The sequence below is a fragment of the Cherax quadricarinatus genome, chromosome 21 (genome assembly GCF_038502225.1).
Source record: "Cherax quadricarinatus isolate ZL_2023a chromosome 21, ASM3850222v1, whole genome shotgun sequence".
In the NCBI taxonomy this organism is placed as follows: domain Eukaryota; kingdom Metazoa; phylum Arthropoda; class Malacostraca; order Decapoda; family Parastacidae; genus Cherax; species Cherax quadricarinatus.
In genome coordinates, this window is record NC_091312.1 from 8,704,892 (window position 1) to 8,723,330 (window position 18,439).

The 18,439-nt window shown below is 37.6% G+C and overlaps 1 protein-coding gene across 50 annotated transcripts in view; it reads right to left on the reverse strand.

The window, feature by feature from the left end:
- Positions 1-18,439, reverse strand: part of shot (dystonin-like protein short stop) — a 956,738-nt gene that overhangs the window by 23,040 nt on the left and 915,259 nt on the right. For 47 of the 50 annotated variants that reach the window (XM_070087199.1, XM_070087187.1, XM_070087195.1 and 44 more), the window contains 4 exons: positions 14,348-14,502; positions 7,862-8,027; positions 7,531-7,754; positions 3,167-3,240 (listed from right to left, as the gene is read on the reverse strand). In XM_070087199.1, the coding sequence (XP_069943300.1) occupies positions 3,167-3,240; positions 7,531-7,754; positions 7,862-8,027; positions 14,348-14,502 (619 nt within the window). Of the gene's footprint in view, positions 1-3,166; positions 3,241-7,530; positions 7,755-7,861; positions 8,028-13,551; positions 13,611-14,347; positions 14,503-18,439 lie in introns of all 50 variants that reach the window. The other 3 variants (XM_070087167.1, XM_070087153.1, XR_011392260.1) reach the window with 3 other exon arrangements.

An 18,439-nucleotide genomic window follows, 5' to 3' on the forward strand; every position in this document is an offset into this window, starting at 1 on the left:
TTCCTACATACTCTAACTTGAGCTTCACTATCCTCGTAAAAACTCTTCACTGCTTTCAGTAACCTACCTCCTACACCATACACTTGCAACATCTGCCACACTGCCCCCCTATCCACCCTGTCATACGCCTTTTCCAAATCCATAAATGCCACAAAGACCTCTAAACTTTAGCCTTATCTAAATACTGTTCACTTATATGTTTCACTGTAAACACCTGGTCCACACACCCCCTACCTTTCCTAAAGCCTCCTTGTTCATCTGCTAACCTATTCTCCGTCTTACTCTTAATTCTTTCAATTATAACTCTACCATACACTTTACCAGGTACACTCAACAGACTTATCCCCCTATAATTTTTGCACTCTCTTTTATCCCCTTTGCCTTTATACAAAGGAACTATGCATGCTCTCTGCCAATCCCTAGGTACCTTACCCTCTTCCATACATTTATTAAATAATTGCACCAACCACTCCAAAACTATATCCCCACCTGCTTTTAACATTTCTATCTTTATCCCATCAATCCCAGCTGCCTTACCCCCTTTCATTTTACCTACTGCCTCACGAACTTCCCCCACACTCACAACTGGCTCTTCCTCACTCCTACAAGATGTTATTCCTCCTTGCCCTATACACGAAATCATAGCTTCCCTATCTTCATCAACATTTAACAATTCCTCAAAATATTCCCTCCATCTTCCCAATACCTCTAACTCTCCATTTAATAACTTTCCTCTCCTATTTTTAACTGACAAATCCATTTGTTCTCTAGGCTTTCTTAACTTGTTAATCTCACTCCAAAACTTTTTCTTATTTTCAACAAAATTTGTTGATAACATCTCACCCACTCTCTCATTTGCTCTCTTTTTACATTGCTTCACCACTCTCTTAACCTCTCTCTTTTTCTCCATATACTCTTCCCTCCTTGCATCACTTCTACTTTGTAAAAACTTCTCATATGCTAACTTTTTCTCCCTTACTACTCTCTTTACATCATCATTCCACCAATCGCTCCTCTTCCCTCCTGCACCCACTTTCCTGTAACCACAAACTTCTGCTGAACACTCTAACACTACATTTTTAAACCTACCCCATACCTCTTCGACCCCATTGCGTATGCTCTCATTAGCCCATCTATCCTCCAATAGCTGTTTATATCTTACCCTAACTGCCTCCTCGTTTAGTTTATAAACCTTCACCTCTCTCTTCCCTGATGCTTCTATTCTCCTTGTATCCCATCTACCTTTTACTCTCAGTGTAGCTACAACTAGAAAGTGATCTGATATATCTGTGGCCCCTCTATAAACATGTACATCCTGAAGTCTACTCAACAGTCTTTTATCTACCAATACATAATCCAACAAACTACTGTCATTTCGCCCTACATCATATCGTGTATACTTATTTATCCTCTTTTTCTTAAAATATGTATTACCTATAACTAAACCCCTTTCTATACAAAGTTCAATCAAAGGGCTCCCATTATCATTTACACCTGGCACCCCAAACTTACCTACCACACCCTCTCTAAAAGTATATACAGTGGACCCCCGCTTAACGATCACCTCCAAATGCGACCAATTATGTAAGTGTATTTATGTAAGTGAGTTTGTACGTGTATGTTTGGGGGTCTGAAATGGACTAATCTACTTCACAATATTCCTTATGGGAAAAAATTCGGTCAGTACTGGCACCTGAACATACTACTGGAATGAAAAAAGTTCGTTAACCGGGGGTCCACTGTATATATATATATATATATATATATATATATATATATATATATATATATATATATATATATATATATATTTATATTTTCCCAACAAGTCGGCCATCTCCCACCGAGGCAAGGTGACCCAAAAAGAAAGAAAATCCCCAAAAAGAAAATACTTTCATCATCATTCAACACTTTCACCTCACTCGCACATAATCACTGTTTTTGCAGAGATGCCCAGAATACAACGGTTTAGAAGCATATACGTATAAAGATACACAACATATCCCTCCAAACTGCCAATATCCCGAACTCTCCTTTAGAGTGCAGGCATTGTACTTCCCATTTCCAGGACTCAAGTCCGGCTATATGAAAATAACCGGTTTCCCTGAATCCCTTCACTAAATATTACCCTGCTCACACTCCAACAGATCGTCAGGTCCCAAATACCATTCGTCTCCATTCACTCCTATCTAACACGTTCACGCACGCCTGTTGGAAATCCAAGCCCCTCGCCCACAAAACCTCCTTCCAACCTTTTCGAGGATGACCCCTACCCCGCCTTCCTTTCCCTACAGATTTATACGTTCTCCATGTCATTCTACTTTGATCCATTCTCTCTATATGACCAGACCACCTGAACAACCCCTCTTCAGTCCTCTGACTTGTACTTTTAACTCCACACCTCCTAATTTCCACACTCAGAATTTTCTGCATAATATTTACACCACACATTGCCCTTACATAATATTTTTATTTGTTTCTTTATTTTTGAAAAAGTATGATAGCAAAAAAAAAATTGTTCGGATTTTTTTTGGAGATCTGAGGAATTCAACCCAATTTTCCCCATGCGTTTTCAATCCATAAGTCACATAAATCACAGTTTTCAGGAATGTAACCAACATGAATTATGCATGTCCAATGTATATATACACACAATATTACTTTCCATCTCCAGAGCAGACAGAATACACACACTACACGTACAAGCACTTCAATATTCCAAAATTTATTTTTTTTTTACTTGTAAAAGACTTTTTTGGTAGACATTTTTAATTTAGTCTTTCCCCTCTTCACAGTGCATGGACTCTCACCTGTATTGTGACCCAACTTATTCCACTTTTAATATTTGAGAGTACAGTTTCCACTTTAGTTTTCTTTACCCTATCCATGTAGTAAAAACTACATCCTTACAAGACTATCAAACTTGACTGTAAATTTTATAGCTTATATTCTCCTGGAAGTCCAAGAAATTTCCCTTTCTTTATTCAGTTTCATTTTTCAGCTTCTACGTTTTAAGTTTTGTCATGACTGAAAAATTATAGCAAGCAAATATATTGTCACATAAAATTTATATGTAAGCAATTGCAAAAAAATGCATTCTGAAGGTTTGATCAAAGCGTTGTATGTCAATAAGAAGCAAAAAAAATTCTATGTTCACAAGTCTTACCTTGAAGAAACAGAGATGGCACGTGTCCCAGTACCGTTGACAGTGCCTGTGGAGGACTTGACAGGGGCTGAGGCCTGAAGGAAGGGAGGGGCCCAGTAATAAGTTTCAGCCATAATCCCAAAATTGAGGTACCCAAGACTGTGTTAACGTGTAAATAGTCTAGCTCAGATATTATAGGATAAGAATACTGAAATGTTTAGCTGAAACATTATCCAATGTTGCTGAATGAGTGTCTTACTGAAATGCTTTCGGATACACTTCAAGAATGTAAGTCTTAGTTTTATATATATATAGATTTTAAGTATTTTATAGAAAAAAATTAATACTGACAAAAGACATGTAAATGTTAACATATTCTATCAATACGTTGACAGTTTTCTGTAGATAAAACTCATTAATAAAACCTATTAATATGAAGTAATTAAGAAAAAATAATCATAGAACCTGTATTAGTAAGAATATAAGGTGAAAACTAAAGTTAACTTCTGTATGATAAACAAGCCCTTCATGTTTATGCAGGACTATCTGCATCCAGCTTTCATACAAATTTTTTCCTTAATCCTCAAACTGCATGAGTGAGAACTGTACTTATACCACCATGGTGGTTGGTGTGTCGAGATCTGCAGTTTTAAGCCTGGTTAAGAATTTTTATACAATCTAATATAGCATGTACAATGTATAATATGCATAAAATGTTCATTGTTTTAAATAGGTATTTATGCTTCTGCAATAATTACCATTTGATGTGTTTACACTATGAAGCAAGCTAACATGATTACAGTATTTGCTAGTATGCATTTGCTGGTTATCTTAAGCCATTACTAAAGTATACCAGCAGCTTCTGTTTTTACTAGAAAAGCTGCTGGTAATACATGCCTTTTTATTATATATGTAGCACCACTTGTATCCAGACATTGCATCCTCATTCCCATGACTGCCAGAATGATGCTAAGCATATTTTTTTTTTTTTTTTATCAGGATAAGGATTTTTAGTTATAATAAATTTTGCAAACAAAATTTATATGATTATTAATTTACTGTGCTAGACTTGCAAGCTTAAAGATTGCATAAATGTGGTCTCTAAGTATCAAGTAGTTTTAGCCTTTGCCTTGTCTAAGTTGTCCAAAATGCTGTACATACTATGAACTTTTCCTTTCAAGCACTAAAACTTGAAAGAACACTAGAAATATTTACCAAAGAACTATACAGCCTGGTTTACACATACTGTACAAAGAACTGCACAGCCTGGTTACACATACTGTACACAACTGCACAACCTGGTTTATGTACAAAGAACTTGCCTACAACTTGCACTAACAAAAATGTGATTTAAATGATTCAGAAAACTGACAATTTCAAGAATGAAACACTCATGTAATATTTGGGAATCTTCACTGTGGAAACGTTTTGCCAACCAGTGGCCTCTTCAGTCCAATACAGCCTGGAGTCGATGCCAAGCTGAGGGACTGATTACCTCAAACTACTACTTGCCTTCCACCATTCTTCTCTGTATTGGACTGAAGCCAATGACTAGTGAAACATTTCCACAATAAAGCTTTCCAAATAATGCACAAGTGTCTCATTCTTCAACTAACAAAAATACAATTAAGAATGAGGACTGCCTTAGCAATTATGATCAAATAATGTAATGAGAAGAAGGTACAACAAAGGCCTAGGAAGGGGAGCAAAGAAAAAGAAATGAAAAGATATAGTAAGTGAAAGAACATGGTGGAATAATGTACCCTTTAATGTGACAAGGCATAGCTAATTTACTTCTTAAGAAGAATACTTTCAAACATTATTGCTAAAAATTTGCTATCAAATTAATACTTCATAGCTTTTTTGCAAATCTGTAAAGCCTCTATAATGATTTAATATACAGTAAGTAGTCTTTATATGCAATGTCAATTCTAAATTTATTTGAAAACTCTGAAATGGTAACATCCATTTAATAGAAAAATCATGCCTGCCTACTTAATATTCACTCACCAAAATACATCCAATTTTTTTTAATCACACTAGCCAACAAAACTTAACTTTTTATCCAGTTCGGTAACCAAATACATTGTTTTAGCTAACTGATGCAATGATCACAAATCTGAGCTTGTTTAGTTTAGCATCCAAGATTTTTCTGAAATTTTATGATCAACACTTTGGATATTTAAGGTTGAAGAACCACATGACATACGTTACTTAATTCTTTGAGGGTCCTTCCCGTAGTTCTACGGCTTTGAAGCCAGGGTCCAAGCCGTAGTACTACGTCATGAGCTCGGCTCACTCAGATAAGCTTTGAGCAGTAAATTTGGGCCTAGATATGAGAGAATGCACCTATGTGGTAAGTGTGCACCATATAAAACAAATCCTGCAGCATGCAGTGCACTAGAAAAAACTGCAACCTCGTTTATGGATTAAAACAGCAATTTTGTGGTGTATTTGCGCTTGCTTGGTCTCATTTGATGGAACAGAAGATATATTAGAGAAATAGAGACGATTTTGACTGGTTTTACTACTGAAAATAGCTTGAGAGTGAGTTAAAATTAGCACAAGTGTTTAATTTTTGCCAATGTTCAAGAGTAAACAAATCATATCACGAGTCCAATACACGTCGGCTGGTGGATCTAATGTGTGTTCACACAGGTGCTGATATTATTTATACAAATATTACAGTACTGTACAACAGTAAATCTTCTATGTTTTGGCATGAATAAAAATTCTTTATCTGAATAAAAAATCAAAATGGAATTCATCTGTTAAGCTTGGAAACATAACTAATAAACAGAGAAAATGTTATTTTAGTACCAGGAATGCCTGTATTGTTTATTCTGGGCCCTATTTTGAAATTGGAATATTCTGAACTGCATGAAATTAGCTAAATTATCAATTTCCAATTACTTTATTGGGTAGCTGAAATAGTTGATTGTGCAATTTCTTGGGCTCAATAGATAAAATGGAATACACACTAGCAAAATAGCCAAGAATATGGTCTAATGGAAAAATGTAATTGGCCAAAAATAGAACTCGAAGTGTGCCAAATTGCCGATACATAAACAATGCTGATACAGAAAAATTTGCAAGACCGTAATTTTGTCAAATTTTTATCAAATGTTGTACTTTTTGTTTTATTACCTTCAGAAAAAGAATCTCTACCATTTCATATTTTTTTTAATTCTTAACCCTGTGGGCAATTTTCAGACTGGGTGGGTCTGAACCCTCAAAGGGTTAACAATCAACATGTATTATGCACTGATATTAAGCGTGGCTCGTGCAGTGACAAAAACTAATCTTAGTGTGAATTCATTACATATACATACATATAACAAATAAATTTCTATAGTCATATATTTTTACATCATAGTTTTCAGGCTTTTTAATTTGTGTTTAGTATCTCTCTCCTGCACCAGTGTCCAGCAGCAGTTGGCCATCAAAATGATCATTACAGTACCCTTGATATCTCTTCTCTACGATGGCTACATCTAAGTGAAATTATTCACCATGGGGTTGTATTTCACAGGCACAGTATGTGCTGATGTAAAACTAAGTTCAGATTTGAAATCAGTGTCCCAACATTAGCTAAAAAAAAGAAAAAGCATGTTTTTAAACTTGAACTGAAACCATTGTTGGGCATGTTTTTAAACTTAAACCACTGTTGGCCAGTGTAATTATATGGTATAAATTTAAATTCTAGGATCTGAAAGGCCCTTTTCTTGACTAATTCAGGTAAAAAACATTATGACAGTATTACACTATACACACAATAAAAAAATTAATGAAGCTGATATCAATTTTAACTACAACATAATACAGGTTCTATTCAATCTATGAAACCAATTAGAAATTAATGACACATTTCATGCTAAAGATATACATTTGTTAGGTAATGAAAACTACTCAAGATGTTCATAAAGCATTAAGAGAGAACCTACAGTGTAAGCATAAATAATGTACAACAAAATACACACTTCAGGGATACTGGTTATGTACTGTATATCGAATTTCTTATGCTCTGTATTGTAGGTTTGCTCTTATGTATAAGGGGTCTCAAAGATATAATCTCTAAATCTTTCATGAACAACTTAATTAGGAGTTTTTTTTTATTACCATTTTACATGTCATGATTTATTACTTTTATTATAATTAGTAGTAGTAGTAGCAGCAGCAGTATTAATACTCCCCACTACAGCATATTACTATTTGGTCAGTATATACCACAGTAATGAAATAACTTTACCTTATGGGATCTCTTCTAGTCCTAGCTGGGATTTAATTTTTGACCAATATTAGTACAATATATCCAACATAAAAAAAAAAAAAATCCCTTATATGCGTTCTCACAAAACTAATGCCTTTCTTGGTCATACTCTCACCTTTCTAAGAGATGATGACCGCTGAACCCCAGAAGTCTGACTAGACGGTGCACCACGTGTGCGACCTGTAAATGAAGGCGTGCGCTTCGTAGGTGTCCGACCCCCATCATACGAGTCTAGAGATACTTCCGAGCCTGCTCGACTTGGAGGCCGTGAGCCTGGACGTGACCCCGGACCTCTTGATGGAGGACGACTCCCTGACCGGCTTCCTGGTTGACTGTCTGCTAAAAGATTGCAATGGTAACTTAGACAACTGAAAAAAAATACAACTCGACTGCAAGCATGTCATCATAATGATCAAGAGTAAAAAAAAACTTTTCAGAATAGTAACCTGAGGTATTATAAGATGAACGGGATGTGACTGGTGCAGAGGCTTTGCGTTTGCCACCATGTAGATGGAATGATGACCCTCCTTCCTCACTGAATGAGGAGTCTGGGGTACCAGCACTGAAGGAAGTACGGCCCATTGCTGAGCTTTTTGCTGTTCTTTCCCGAACCTTTAAACATTACAAGTTTGTTAGTAATAAAAAAAAATTATAAATTATAAATTTATATCAATTTACACTATATAATACAAGAATGCAAAATAACATAAATAATATTTTGTATAACTATACAAATATCAGTTTTATAACTAAATAGCTAAATTACATGACTAGCACAGAAAACTACATTATGCTTCAAAAATACTAATAAAAATACATAAGAACCTTACTCTTTTTTCTTTCACAATAGCTGGTTAGCAAGAAATAGCAAGAGCAAATGAGAGAGAGAGAGATAACATGGGTATACATAGAGAGAGGAGAGACATTAACCCTTTCAGGGTCAGTCCTGTAGTACAATGCCATGAGCTCAGCTTGCTCATATAAGCTGTGAGCGGTAAATTTGGGCCTAGATATGAGAGAATGGGTCTATGCGGTAAGTGTGCATTACATAAAAAATTCCTGCAGCACGCAATGCATGAGGAGGAGCAAAAGAAAAAGAAAGAAAGATGTGGGTGGCCTTACTGTTATGTACAAGGCCAATATTGTCAAAGTACCACACTTGGATCCACTTCGAGGACAACGTGAAACAAGCTTTTATACCACAAGACGGGCAGAAAGCAGCAACTTCACTCTGGCTGTACCCTTCTCCAGAACATCACTCCATCTGAGATCATATATACCCAGGATGACGAGTATGGAACACATTCGTACAGCATAATGATGTCAACGAGATAAATTCAGCTGATCAAATGAAAATGCTGGCCCACAGATGGCTCCAACTTCATCCTGTTCCCTACTTGTATGTCTCATAACAATAAAAATGCTTTCAAATGAGCTGATGTAGGTAACAGCTCTTAGCTTGTCAATAAAGTTAGGAATCCTTAACCTGTAAATAGCTTGTTAATAAAGCTAGGGATCCTTAACCTTGTCAAACCCTGTGTAAAGAAAGAAAGAAAAGAAAGGAAGAAAGAAAGACCATGGTTTTGGTTTAAAACAGCGACTTTATGGTGTAATTTCATATGGGTTTTTATGGCTGTATTCTTGGTCTCATTTGATAGAATGTAAGATAGTTTACATAAACAGAGATGATTCTGATTGGTTTCAGAACAATGTATCTTGAAACTGAGCTCAAAGTAGCAAAAATGTTTGATTTACTGTAATAATCCAATATGTGTCCAACTGGCCACTCTAGTCTATTAAGCACTTAGGAATGCACTGGCATTATTTATACAATTATTACAATAAGGCAGTAGTTTGCATAACAGTAAATCTTCAATTTTTTGGTGTAAAAAAAAAAAATCAAAATGGTAAGCAAGTGTAACATAACCCTTAAATTGTCCAAACGTAGATCTACATTGACGCGCATAGCGCTCCAACCTTTATTTTTTCCATTTGAAAGCATGTAAAATTGGATGTAGATCTACATTCGAGCACTACGCACGTCAACTTAGATCTATGTTCGGACAGTTTAAAGTATAAGAAGGGCCTGGAATTGTAACTAAAGAACAGATGAAATGTTTATTTAGTGCCAGGAATGTCTACATTGTTTAGTATATGCCCTATTTTCAAACAGGCAATTGTTGAATTTTGTGTGTAACTGGCCAAATTACCAATCTCTGATCACTATTGGGTAGTTGAAATAGGTAAATGGGCTGTTTTTTGTACTCGATCAACAGAAGGAATACTAGCGAAATTGCTATGAGTTTGGTTGACTAGAACAATGGAATTGGCCAAAGACATCACCAAGACTGCTAACTTTGAGAGAGCATAAATCCACAAGTTTTCCATCAAATTTTGTACTTTTGGTTTCATTACCTTTGGGAAAAGATTCTCTATCATTTCAAAAGTTTTTTTTTTTTTTTTTAAATTCTTCAACCCTGAGAGCAAGTTGGAGATCAAGGGTCTCGACACTGAAAGGGTTAAGGTCCATATCAAGGCAATTTGGAGTCCGACAACACACAGCACAAGAGGAGCAAGAGCAAGAAAAACAGCAAGTTAGCAAGTGAGAGCAAGAGATATTTCTTGCTTTCTCACTAGCGAGTCTCCAAGTACAGCATCCTGTACAAAATGATTCTGTGTTCTTGATTCTCGCTGTTGCAAAATTTAGCCATTTTAACCCTTCTTATATTAACCAATATGGTTAATAAGGTGATTTGTGCCTCTCATGATGAACCTGCTTAAGACATGTAGCCTCTGTCCCCATAAACTGTATCCGACCTTCTTTCCTCTTCACTGATTTTCATATTACATTCCTAGAGCACTAAACCTGTTAAGTGTACTAATTCTTATAGCCTTGCACTACTGGGGTTGATATCCAACAGTCAACTGTCTGATAAAGTAATCTCCTCCATTCAAATGTATTCACCTTAGCTTTTTACACCATTCACAAAAAGGGCCACCATTTGGCTTCATAACTTCGCTTTTGCTTGGCACAATGTTATTTGTGTGTGTGTGCCTGTTTACCCTTTTGTAACGAAGTCCCAAAAATTATCCAGAGCAGATAGGCTAATTATTTTGCATATCCCTTCAAAACTCAGGGTGTTACCTCATCTAGTCCTATTTCTTGTGAATATCCATTAGTAGCCACTACAGTACTAAAATCAATGCACTGGGTTCTTATTTGGGCATGGAGAAGGGGATGCTAAAATTCCACTTCATTGAATATGTTATTTTCTTTTGTAAATGCATTCATGACCTTTAATGCCACATCACATTTCTTCTTCCAGTTCAGTAACTTTATTTATATTCTTTGTGCCTTATCTTTCACATCAAAATTGATTTATACCAATGAATAAATTTGCTTTTGAATTAGTATACCTATTTGCAAATGCAAGAGTAAGATTATGCCTATGATACTGTCTATTTTGATTAACTGATTAGAAGTATTGGTTAAACTGCAAAGATTGTGCCTCTACTATATTCTACCATATCTTGAGCCCAATCCTACTATAATATAACCACTATTCGTGAAGTGCTCTTAATAGACTAAGCCTCTTTTTTTTTTTTTGTAATTTAAAACTGACCTGTTCCCTACTATCAGTTCCGAAGTTCATTTTCTCACAAATCTTTTCAAGGACTTCAGGGTAGTTAACTCACAAATTTTATCTAGTCTTCCTTTGACAGCAGTGACTTTAGTCTTGATGACTAATACATGCACAGCAATTGGTATCTTTATTATGAAGATGACTTGCCAGCCAGTGGCTTTTCAATTTAATATGGAGATTACTTATTGGATACATTGGAAGATGAGGTAATTAGATCCTTAGTCTTGATCAATCTGAAACAGATGCAGAAGGGCCACATACACTGGAGCCAGAAGAAAGGTGGGCAGGGGCCAACTAGTGGTATTAGGTCATGCTCAAGAGTTAGGCCAGAGGTTAGTGACTGGGTTGTAGAAGACATCCTCTGTACGAAGATTCCATGGTGTTGCTGTGTTAGACAAGTATCAGTATATTAATAGTATGTCAAGTCTATTCTAGTTGTGTGTTTTAGGTTTTGCTGCAGGTCTTGCAACTTCCTACTTATTTATTTAGATGTGAACACCATACTTTGCTTTATTAACTTTTGACATTTCCCATCAACTGCTTTGTCTTTTTTGGTTCCTATTTAACCCAGTTATTGGCATACTAGAATGCCTACTAGCAAGAGAAAGCTGGTAGGCCTACATATGAAAGAATGGGTTTATGTGGTCAGTGCGCGCAGTATAAAAAAAAATCCTGCAGCACACAGTGTGTAATGAGAAAAAACAACTGACTGTGTTTTTGGATTAAAACAGCGACTTTGCACTGTATTTTCGTATGGTATTTATGGTTGTATTCTAGTTTTCCTGGTCTCATTTTATAGAACGGAAGACATGTTACTGAAATTAAGATGATTTTGATTGGTTTCACAATGAAAAGTACCTTGAAATTGAGCTCAAAGTAGCAGAAATGTTCGATTTTTACCAAAGTTCAAAAGTAAACAAATCATGCCAAGCATCCAATACACGTCAATTGGCGAATCTAATATTCTTTCACAAGTTCGCTGATATTATTTATACCATTTCTACACTAATGCAGTAGTCTGCATAACAGTAAATCTTTTATTTGTGAGAATAAAAATTCAAAGTGGAAAGCAAAAGAAATGTAAGAGGGGCCCGGGGATGTAACTAACAAACAGAGAACTTGTTATTTTAGTACCAGGAATGTCTGTCGTGTTTATTCTAGACCCTATTTGCAAATTGGCATCTCCTGAAATTTGTGAGAAATTGGCAAAATTGCCAATTTCTAACCACTTTATTGGATAGTTGAAATTGGTAAATGGGTGGTTTCTTGTACTCATTCGATAGAAAAAATGGAATTATAGTGAAATAAATATGATTCTTGTCAACTAGTACACAGGAATTGGCCAAAAAATAGGGCTCAAAGTGGGCGAAATCGCCAATGCGTAAACATCGTTGAGACTGCTAACTTCGTGAGAGCATAATTCCGTAACTTTTCCATCAAATTTCACACTTTTGGTGTCATTATGATCGGGAAAAGATTCTCTATCATTTCAAAAGATTTTTTTTTTTTTTTTTTTTTTCCGAAAAATTTTCAACCCTGAGAACGAGTTTAGGAGAGGGCCTCTTGACCCTGAAAGGGTTAAAGAGAAAGGAGGTAACCTGCTCCCCTTGTCCTTGGCATTTTAGTCGTTATCTGCGACATGAATGATTTAAGATTTACAAGGGAAATAGTAGTAGCAGGTTCGCCGGTCATGTCCCAGCCCGGGTCTTTTCCAGGTGGTGACCTAGTGTTGGCCCCGTGGGTGGAGGGTGTTGTCCATCATCTTTCTTTTGTCCTGTGCGAACGTCTTTCTATGGTCCCTCCGGATGGATGGTGACATCTCTCTTGTGATGACTCCCCGGGGTTACAAGGGAAGGATTCTAACCTGCCACCAAGCTTTTATATGTACAGCAATCTAATTAATCTGTCAAGCATTTCATTTCTATAATGTAGGTTCTCATTTGTCCTTTCCTTCAGGCAACTTTTTTTTTGAACTAGAATTTGCAAAGTAGTTGTCAAAAATGTATCTTGCTTATAGTATTTCCTAGTAATTTGTTATTTTATTTAGTTTCTCTGAATGTGTAATACATGTGATCACTTTATAAATGATGAAGATAGTAGTAGTATATCCACAAGTGTGTGGCTTATGAAGAATAAAAAAAAAATTGAAAAGACTTTTGTGAAAGGGTAAGTCACAGCCTGGAAGCAGGCACTTAAGAACATTTATCACCATGTCTGAATACTGCATGAAGTTTACCCCTTTAGTCTGATTTAACACTTAATGGTAAACTATGCTGATATCCAAGATGGTTTTATTGAATATTCATAGTAAAAATTACACTATTTACAATAGCAAATGGTAGTTTAAGTAACTGAAATACACTTTAGAGGAAGGTTCTTGTGTATTTTTCTACAATATATTGATAAAATAATGCACAACCAAATAAAACATAATTTAGTAAAAATTCATTGGAAGTCCGACTTATCTCCAATCAGTACAAAGAAGCACTTACCATTTGCTGATATGCCACCATCATTTGGGAATAGAGAGAGTCGGATCCCGGAATAGGAGCTTGTGTGATAAGACAAACCACATGAACAATCTCCATTTCTCAATATCCAAAGTTTTAAACACCATAATAATGAAAAAGCATAAAATGTCAAACATTCCTACTGAATAACAGCCAACTGTATAAAAAGGAAAAAATTTGTTGGCATAATTTTGATGCCGAACTCAAGATTTCAACAAGGCCCATATTTAGTTTACATGTACAGTATAAACACAGCCATGCTGAAAACTTAAGAAATGGTTGATTTTGGCCACGTTACAGTTTCAAGCTCAAGTTACTAATGGAGACTGACTACAGGGGATGGGCAAAGATTACTCTTATTAATCGAAACAAAACTAGATCACCGCATTCCTGTTCTTGTTAGTATACTGGAAACTATGTTAAAAGATGCAGGGGTAACAATGCACACTTTACTTTTGGAAAGTGGTATTTTCAAATAAAACATACCCATATTCACAAATATGATACAGCATTTCATTTTCTTTGAGTATATAACTTTATATCAAGACCATAATAATACAGTATTTGCAAGTAAAACTGTAATGTTCTAGTATCTGCAAATATGGTGGCAATATATCCAAGTTCAAGCTAGAAAAGAAATCATACATTTAACAATCCAAACCAGGCTATAAAAACACGAGCATTGTGAATCCAACTAGCACAGCCTACGTCAACACGAACATTTATCCAAACTAACACAGCCTACAAATTCACACGCATCTGCCTGATGGCCTCCTACCATTGATGAGCTTGTGGAGGAGTCTGATCTGTGGAATACTGCACCAACAGAATGTCCCACACGAATTGTGCAAAGAGTGGCACTGTGTGACCCTTCACAATCACTTTGACGAATTTGTTCAAAGAGGGGCATCAATTCAGCCATAACAAAATGAGCTGTAATAAATAATTTGTTTTTCAATAGCTTCAAATAATATTTGACAGGAAAATATTTTAAATGGAAATTTTTAAAATTTTCCAATATTCAAGAGTATTTATGATACCCAAATGATCAGGAAGAATTTTTCATTCTTAAAGGAGTTAAGTGCACTGTCTAGTCTTTAAAATGAATATGAGCAAAAGATTTATGAATTAACAGGAGAAAAAAAAAATATATCAAAGAAGTGCCAGTTCCTTTGATAAAATCTTAACCTCTGCTATTTCATGAGCCTTTCCAGCATCAGTACTACCTAAAGAATGTCTTTCTATGAACAGAACCTTTCCATTCATTAGTTTTTGTACATTAAGGATATCCATTAATTTGCTTTATGAAGAAAAAAAAATCTCAGGCCTATACAGTAAAGGGAATTTTAACATTCATATCCACCACATACAAAATACCATATTAAAAAGTTTCATATTTTTCTATCAACAACTATTATGTACCCAGCTCTGATCTTCTAACCCTACACTATTCAATAAAGTGTACATATACATATACTCCCGGAATTTTCCCCAAGTAAATTAGAGGGGTTAGAAAAGTCCACATGCGGTGGCAAAGGAAAACGTTCAAGTAGCGAAGGAACGGTGCGTTGTGAAGAAAGGAGTTGCGCAGATGGAGAAGAGGAAAGAGAAGGAACAGAGGGTGGATCAGTGTCCATTGATGGTTTGGTCTCTGCAATATATTCACAGATTGCTTCAAGTGTTTCGGAGTTCAGAGACGTCGTATGGGAGACAATTTTGGAGATGGAAGGAGGAGGAGTTTGAGTAAAGATCGGAGCTGTAATGGACTGTACCAAGGTAGGGGGGGGCGAAAGGGTGGAGGGAACTGGAGAAGTGTGGGAGGGGACAGAAGAGGCAGAAACCTGGGAGGTGGCAGAAGAGGAAGAAACTTGGGAGGGGACAGGGGAGGAAGGCACGGTACAAGGAGGAGGATGAGCCTCCACACTTGTAACAGAGCCAGTGAAAGGGGAAGACTCGGGTACTGAGACCGGGAAGGTAAAATGTGGAGGTGGATGAAGGGAAGAAGGGGTTAAAGGAGATTTTTTGGGCCTCTGAGAAGTAGAGGGACGATTGGGAGGAGGTGTCGTACGAGGTCTTGTCGATAACGGAGTTTGTGAGGGAGGACACGAAGAAGTGAGGACTGAGGAGTTGAAGTAGGGACGTCTGAGCCCAGGACAGCAAAAGAATTAGATACAGGAGTGACTATGGGACTGGCAACCGCAGAGGAGGCTGCAGAAGATGTGACCCCAGAAGTGGGGGGACGTTTTGAAACACGAGAATAAGAAACACGGGGCAGTCTCCCTTGGAGGCGGAGATGAGAAACCGCCATAGCATAAGGGAGACCTTCTGCCTCTTTGAGGCAACGAATTTCCTGCTCATTTAAGTAGACTTGGCAACGGCGAGAGTACGAAGGATGAGCCTCATGACAATTAAGGCAAGAGGGAGTTTGACTGCAAGACATATTAGAATGGTCATCAGCACCACAGACTGGGCATTCGGCTATAGATCTGCAATATTTTGCTAGGTGGCCAAATTGCCAGCAATTCCTACACTGCTGCGGTGTAGGGATCACCTTCTGAACTTGTAACCCATGTCCTGCTACATAAACAGAAGATGGAAGTTCACGGCTGTCAAAAGTTGAACGAGCCACATTGCTAGGGTATCGTCTTCGCCCGCGGGCAGGAAGAACATAAGTGTCTACCTTGAGAATTGGGAGATCTTGGAGTTCCAGCTGTTCGAGAATGTCAGTGCCACATGTCTGGAAATTCTGTTGGACTATGGTATGGGGCAGAATAACAGTACCACTACAAGAATTGAGGGAATGATGTTTTTCGATAGTGATAGGAATAGTATCGATATGTGAAAGAAGAGAAAGATCATGAGCTCGGGTAGAATTCTGGACTGTGACGATGCGCGTACCACTCTTAAGAGCATGAAAGGAAATATCTCTACCAACGTGGCGTAGGAGCGCTTTGCCAATACTATGGTGGAAAGATAGGCAGTAGAAGAAGTAAATGTAAAGAATTTAGTCCGTTGTGTGGTCTGAAACCAAGTGTGGAGAGGGAGTGCATGACGTGTCGGTCTTTTCCGAGTAGAAAGGTAAGGTAACGAAGTTACATCATTAGAAGATTGTCATTGACGTTTAGAAGTGGGACCAGAGTCGGTCCGACGTGGGATGGGCTGGCGATTCGAAAATTGCCGCACTGTAGAAGGAGAAGCCGGAAGCATAGTCAAAGGAGAGCGGAGGTCAGACAAATCGAAGGAGTCAGTGGAAGCCCCGGTACCTGAAGCGGGTGAGGAAACAGCACCAGCAAGAGGTGCAGGGGCCTTAGGAATGTCCGAAGAGTGGCCAAAAGATGAGGCGAGGTCAGAACAGGGTGCGGTAACAATAAGGGGCCCGGGGGTAGCAGGGTCATGAATCGAGTACTCCATGGTTAGATTACTTCTTTCTTTTTGTTTGTAAGGAAAAAAAAAGAGAGAGAAGAAAATAAAAATAAAAAAAAAGAATAAAAAAAGGGGGGACCTGAGAGGGATAGTTCCTAGGAGGAATGAGGGGGCTAGAAATCTCCCTCCGCGCCCAAGAGGACCTCAGCACCACAAGTAGCGCAGATGCAGCATGGAACCCATGCCATACCCTACCCATCATGCCAGTAAACCAGCAATCCGGGATAGCAACTTCACATCTGCCGAGTTACCTCGGTGGACAAAAGAGAGGGCAGCCGGATATCCGCCACAAAGCATACCTCCTTCAGCCACCACCCCCGGAATCCGAAAGGTGGCTTCCAGAGATACACCCGTCACCCGAAAGACACCCAAAGCTACCCTCCGGGATACCGGAGAGGGATTGGGACATCCCCAGGCAATCCAGATTCCACGGCAAACTACGCCACCACCAAGAACCTCAATGGAATGGGATGGACCCCGGTACCCTTGCCCCTACCTAGGAACTAGCGTGCCTGTGGGAAAAAATCCCAAAGGCCAAAAAGGAAGGGCAAAAGGGAGGGGTGGGGAGGAGGAGGAGGAGGAAAGGAAAAAGGGGAGGATGGGAGAGGGAAGGGTGGATTGGGGGGTAATTAGGTTCGGTCTGAGGAAGGAGACCGACAGGTCTAATTCCTCAGACCAAGAGCTTCTTCACCATGCCAAGGAGCCCCCCTTGAAGAAGACTGATTTAGAACACCACCCTTATTCAAATCCATAAAGCACTAAATGTACAAATCTGAAGTACATCATGTGCACTCTAACAGAATCCTCAAAGTATATCTAAATAGGTTTGGGAACAAAACTAAAAACATTCAGTTGCACATAATGATTAACAATACAAGCATCAAATGACGAGAAGAGAAATTCCTAGGTATACACCTCAACAGCAAACTAAAATTCAATACTCACACCCACCACTTTTCCAAGAAAATCTCCAAAAATGGGCATACTTATAAAAAAATATTATTTTATATACCTCAAACATCATTTTTTTGTACTACTCCTTAATCTATCTTCACCTCACCTATGGTATATGTGCATGGGTACTATAACAGCAAATCATATAAAAACTGATTTATAAAAATCTGCTGTTAAAGAAGTTACTCATTCTGATTGCAGGCAAAAAACACAAATATGCACACATGCCTCTCATCTTAATATTTCTGTTAAAAAGGTTTTGCTACTTTGAGCAATGATTGTAGAAGGCCCGTCCCCAGGAAACTAAGCTGTCAATGTTATGTAATTTAAGTTAGCTTTAGATTAGTATTACTGTATTTTAAACTTCGCCTTAAGTTCTTCTTATTTTGCCTGAAATGTGCTGCACAACTAGTTGCTTGTCTATGTAAGCCATCACTGTAAAACAGTATAGTTGCTTGTCTATGTAAGCCATCACTGTAAAACAGCATAACCT